The sequence below is a fragment of the Odocoileus virginianus genome, chromosome 34 (genome assembly GCF_023699985.2).
Source record: "Odocoileus virginianus isolate 20LAN1187 ecotype Illinois chromosome 34, Ovbor_1.2, whole genome shotgun sequence".
Lineage (NCBI taxonomy): Eukaryota > Metazoa > Chordata > Mammalia > Artiodactyla > Cervidae > Odocoileus > Odocoileus virginianus.
In genome coordinates, this window is record NC_069707.1 from 1,395,541 (window position 1) to 1,401,540 (window position 6,000).

At 58.0% G+C, this 6,000-nt stretch overlaps 1 protein-coding gene across 2 annotated transcripts in view; it reads right to left on the bottom strand.

The window, feature by feature from the left end:
* SMOC2 (SPARC related modular calcium binding 2) overlaps nucleotides 1-5,630 on the bottom strand; it is a 154,203-nt gene extending 148,573 nt beyond the window's left edge. For both annotated transcript variants that reach the window (XM_070461328.1, XM_070461327.1), the window contains exon 1: nucleotides 5,342-5,630. In XM_070461328.1, the coding sequence (XP_070317429.1) occupies nucleotides 5,342-5,425 (84 nt within the window). In that variant the 5' untranslated portion in view covers nucleotides 5,426-5,630. The remainder of the gene's footprint in view (nucleotides 1-5,341) is intronic.
* Between the last annotated feature and the right edge of the window lie 370 nt (nucleotides 5,631-6,000).

Sequence of the window (6,000 nt, forward strand, 5' to 3'; positions counted from 1 at the left end):
TTATTATTGGAAAACTCTTTGCCAGCAACCTCAAATGTTAACAGCTGGCTTACCCCCCACAAAAATAAACATAAGCAAATCTGCCACGGGCGTGTGCTCATGGATGGGATAGGGTTGGTCACACGACGCAGGGGGTAAGGTGCCTGCCGTCCGCCGTGAGCCGGCCACCGGGGCAGAGCGCGACAGAGGAGACCTGCAGTTGCTCTTAGGGGAAAGAGGGTGAGGGGAAGGAACCAGAAACTTCTCATCGACTCTCAGCTCAAATGGAAACAGTGACTTTAAGGGCCGCAGGAGAAGCAAAGGAGTTAACTGTAATTAGGGCAGAGGCGTGAGAGAGAGAGAGGAACGGTGGTCGGGGAAAGAGGACAGTAAGAAGAACGCAGACGCTCGCACTGAAGGGAGAACTCGTTCCCAACTGTAAGGACACCTCGCCTCCCCTTAAATGCCAGCTTCATGGGTTAATATCCCATTTTATGTCGGACATAAAAATCTGAATATAGTTATAGTGTTACGAGTCATTCTGAAAGGGCCTCCTATTCTAATGAAAATTTTAATTTAATCTGGCCAGGTAGCACGAATTTCCATTTATAATGTCTTGTTTTGCAATGCTGACAATATAAATGAGAGTCACCATTTTACTGGGTTCTATTTATTTCTGTTTTATAACAAATCTCTGCTCTTTGGTTTTCAGCCTGGGACTACAAAACCGCATAAAATGCCTACTATTATCACTTCTAGAATAACCTCTTCGCAGCCCACACGGAATTAGGATTTCACTTTCTGAACGCTTCCCTTCCCTGGGCTTCAGTTGTTAACAAATATTCAGTATACTAAGTGTCATTCAAACTCTCGAGATGCACAGAAATCAAGGGTCTTGTCCCATTGACTTCCCTGGTGGCTCAGATGGTAAAGAATTGCCTGCCGTGCAGGAGACCTGGGTTCCATCCCTGGGTTGGGAAGGTCCCCTGGAGGAGGGCATGGCAACCCACTCCAGTATTCTTGCCTGGAGAGTCCCATGGACAGAGGAGCCTGGTGGGCTACAGTCCACGGGGTCGCAAAGAGTTGGACATGACTGAGCAGCTAAACAAAAATGTGTCCCATTACCAACACTATCAATTACGGAAACATAAATGAACTCAGAAAAACAGGACTGAATTTTTCTTCTCTAATGCCAGAATCCACCTGGAAATTCATCGCGCTACATCTTTGGCTTGTAAATGTGTAAACAGTTTATCTTTTAATTAAAAATATATAAAATGTTACCCTTGCCCTCTATTCCAGTGTTACATTGCCAATCTTAATAACAGCCTCATTCCAAAATCCTAGACTCTCATGAAGGCTTATTTTGATATAGAATTACTAGAAATCTGTTCTGCTCTGAACCATTGCAACCTATGTTGGTTACATCAATTCCCATTTACTGCACAATCTTGTTATAGCCTGAAGTTGCTTATAGTTTTATTTATGGTCTTGATTTCAAATCAGAATTAAAGCGACTCCTCCAGATGTTTGGGTTTTCAGTCGCCGTGTAAATGGGCTTCTAGGTTGGAAACTTTTGATGATGTTTAGTTTCCTTTTCCTTAACCACCTCCGTGGTCCCTCTTCTGCTGATGAATGAAACGCAGCTTTCCTGGAGCAGCAAATGTGTTCAGAGCATTTGCAGAGGGAAAAGAAAAAACCCGTAATCACTGCCTGAGAGCTGAGAGGACAGTGAAACAGTGGGGAGCAGGCCCGTCCACGGCCGCGCGGAGCTGGGGGGACTGCTGCCCCGATGTCTCGGCAGCACCAGCGACAGGCCCGTTCGTGCCGACAGCGGCACGTTCTCATGCGGCTGTGGTTGTGCGGGCCTCAGGGGTATTCGGGTCTTGGTGGCCCATGAACTGCAGCACGCCAGGCTCCTCTGTCCTCAGAAGCCCCCACCCACCCCGACAGACAGCTCCTCACCTGTGCTGGAGGCCTGCCAGGGGAGGGGTAGGGAGGGAGGGCCCAGCTGAACCGACCTTGCAGGTGACCCAGCAAACAGGGCAGGGAAGTCTGCACCCCCGCCCCCTCCGCCGCCCAGGGAAGCCTCTGGATCAGAGCAGTGGCAAGGGCCCCCACAGGGCCTCTGGAATACGGGCACAGCAGAGCCTTGTGGGGTCGGCTGCTGGGACGTCAAAGAGAAACACACACTGAGCAAAGAAAGCTCAGCTCGTGGGCAGGACCCGGGGCGCATCCTCACGGGGGCCAGCAGCCACATGAGAAGCCAGGCCACTGGCCTCTGCCTTCTCAGTGTGGGCAGAACTCCCCACAGGCAGCTCTAAAAGCAGTCCCTGGGCTCCTCCCAGACACTCTGAGCAAGGGGTCACTGGGAGTGCGGTGCCCCCGCCCCTGAAGCAAACACCCAGGCCCGGGTTTATGAACTTCTGTCAAAGTTGGCACCGCCGCGCCCGAGACAGAGCAGAACTGCAGTCATCCAGACCACGTGTGGGCAGGCGGCCGACACCGGATGGTGCTCCCTAGGCTCGGCCACGAGCAGGTAGGAAACCGTACCAGATCTGGCCCTAGCAGAAAGAAGGGACAGGTGAGGATCCCAGCAGGGGTCAGACACAACTCACGCCACCGCCTGTCAATGGGAAAAGCACACAATTCGTGGAGGACCAGGCAGTTATGCAAATCCTGAGTCACAGGAAGACATACAGAGGTGCCATTTCTAAAGAATGACTTTAATGGGAAAAAAAGGTAATTATTGAGCAAAGCAAATTCTCTCTGTCTTGAACACCGATTAGCAGAGGGGGTCAAACCCACCGACACACGGTGGAGACGCGTCCCCCAACAAAGACCATCCAGTGCAGGGAGCGGGGGGACAAAGGCTTCACCCAGGGACACCGGTGACAAGCTTCTGACCCCCAAGAGGCGGGGGAGCCATCTGTTTCCACCTGAGGAGACAGGGTGGCACAGAACGGGCAGCCAGGCCAGCTTTCTCACTTGCTGGTCCAGCCTGGCACCCCCACCTCAACAAAGCTCGTGCTCCCCCCAGAGTGCAGCACTGTGCTCCACACAGCACAGACAAAACCACCATGAGGCCAGCGTCCCCACTCCTGAGAGGCACGGCCCCCTGTGAAAACCACGGCATCAGGACCAGAGGCACAGACGCCATCAGAAACAGTGTGAGCTACAGAACAGGTGTGTGCTGGGTGTGGACACTAAGAGCCTCCCGTTCAATCCTGGCAACGAGCTAAACAGAAGGCATTGCTTGATCGTACTTTAGAGCAAGAACACTGGAGATTAAGACAGTTAAGTAATGTGCCTAGGACCACACGTCCCGAAAACGCCCAGTGATCACTCCCCATCTCCCAGGGACTGCCGCTGTCTCTCTGGTTTATTAAAGACCAGATGTAAATTCTGCAGAGAGAAAGCCATCCCCCTGGAAAGAGCGATCGCCGCCCCCCCCCAAACTGGAAATTGGTCTGAAAAGAGGTGAGCACCCCAGAAAAATCCAGCACCTCCAACATGCCCTCACGGCCCATCAGCCAGCTTCTTGATGTTCTTGATGAAGGGTGGGGCAGGGAGGGGAGCTTGCCAAGATATGTCAGGGCTTTAAGCTCTTCTCCTGGAGGCTGAAGCCACATAGCATTTTATTTGCAAAAAAAAATAGTTTTAAGGCAAAAAGTTTCCCCGGGAAGGGCAGCCAAAGGGGGCTGGTACCTGCACTGTATGTATCATTAGCTTCTGCACGGGATCCTCTGCAGCTGGCATCACCAACACCCAGGAAATCCTGAGCAGCCCTAGGAGGGCCATGAACAGGGGCAACCTTCAAGCAAATGCTCAGCTTGTAAGAGTGGAGGAGAGAAAAGAGAAGAAAACCCACAGAGAGTCCAGCAGTTCCAATAACGAACACCCTATTCTGATTTTCCACCCAGAGACCGGCAGATCCAGGAGGCCCCCTGAGGTGCCATCTGCTTTGGGCACTTTCAGAACAGCCGGGGCCATGGAGACAGCCTGCTGCGAAAGAAGTGCCGGGTCTCACCCGGAGGCTTGGTCTCCACTTCTCTGGGGCCTCGGATGCCCTGCGGTGGGTGGCTGTCTACACAAGCGGGGTCTAAGCCCATCGTGTGTGCACAGATGGACAGACACATGGACGCGCACAGATGGACAGACACATGGACGCACACAGCAAGTCTTGCTCCACCGCCCCTCTGCGGAGACGAAAACCCCACACAGGCGGCTGAGCGTGTGGGAACCTCCTCTAGACCGGGTGGGCAGTGTCTAATCTACACGTCATTCGGGAGACACAAGGCAGCGACCAGGGCCGCCCCAGAAGAATTTTAGGTATGAACCGTGAACTCACTAACTCCTTCCCCCTGGTACTGCTCGAATAGGGGGGAAAAAAAAAAAGGGCTCCCGCCGGCTTGAGCTTTGCTGAAAAGCAGACCCGACCACAGCCCAGCTCACCCGTTGGTATTTTCGATACAATAAACGCCTTCAGGACCATCCCAGGCACTTAGAAGCATCTCTCCTCCAGAGGTGTTCTCTCTCCATGCGTGTTTTCTCAAGCACTTGTTCAAAAACACATTTAAGTGGAATGTTTTCGTTTCTGCAGATTGCATTAATTATGGGTTTGCAAACACTGCAAGCCCACGAGGTCTGCCCCAGCCAGGGGCTGGGACACCCGGGCCGGGCCGGCGGCCGGCGGCTTGGCTCGGTCCCTGCGCGGCGCTTCGAGCTTGGCACCGCGCGCCGGTGGCCGGGCCTCGCCGAGAAGTCGCCGCTAAGAAAGCAAACCCGGCCGCGGTCAGCGCGGTGACCCTGGCGCTCGGCGCACCCTGCCCCGGGGCCCCAGGGCCGGGGAGCGCAGGACGCGGAGTCCCCTGGCCCTTCCAATGTCTGCCCGCTTGGACGAGGGGAAAGCAGTCTTCATTTGTCACGGCTTCTAAGCTCACGTCCCCCGGGAGGGTCGGGCCAAACCTGCGGGGCCCAGGAGCCGGCCCCCTCCTCCGCCCCTCACCCGCCCGGCAAGAGCCGCGGGGTCCGCATCGCGCGGAGGCCGGGGCAGAGCCGCCCTCGGACAGCCCACCGGGCGGCGCCCTGGTTCCCGGACCTGGTCTTCCGCGCGCTACCCTGTCCCTCGCGAGGGGGGCGGCGCGGGGCCCGCGGAGCACCCCTCGCCGGTCCACCCGCGTCGAGGGGGCCCCAGAAGCTGCGCGCGCCCCGCGGACCGCCCAGGCCCCACCTGCTCGGGCCGCGCGGGCGGGAGGGTCACCTGCTCGCGGCGCCCGAGCGCGGCGGGCGGAGGGGCCCGCGGGGACGCGGCCGGCCCCGGGCAGGAGGCGGCGCGCCCCGGCGCCGCGGGCCCACTCACCGTTAGCGCCGAGAACTTCTGCGCGGGCGCCGGCGGGAGCAGAGCCGCGAGCAGCGGCAGCCAGCAGAGCCGCGGCAGCAGCATGGTGAGCGGGCGCGGGCCGGCGCTCTCTGGCCCGGAGCGGGGCGCGCGGGCGGCACTCGGGCGCGGCTGCAGCGCGGGCGGAGGGGCTGCTCGGGTCCTCGTCCCCAGAGCTCCGGGCGGCCCGGACTCGACCAGCTGGCCCCGTCGGTCCTCCGCGTCCTGCGGCGGCCCCGGCTCCTGTCAAATAACTCCGGAGCTTCCCGGATCCTCCTCCGCCCGCCCTCCCAGCCCTCCCGTCCCCTCCCCCTGCCCCACCTCCAGAGCGGCCGCTGCGCCCCGCTAGCTCGGCTCCGACGCCCGCTCCGCCGAGCGGCCGCCCGGGGCACGGGTGTGACGGAGCTGGAGGTGGAGGGGGTGCCCAGGGCGGTGCTGCAGCCTGTGTGGGTGTTGCGTGTGCGCGCCTCCTTCCCTGCACACGCGCACCCATGTGCACACACGGACACAGATGCACACAGGCGTACACACTCGCGCGCGCGCGCCCTGGGACAGCAAGATATACCTCGCCCTCCCATCCCAGGGCGCTGATCCTGTCCTCGAAACACCGGTCCTGCGGGCCGATTCACCCCTCAGAGCTA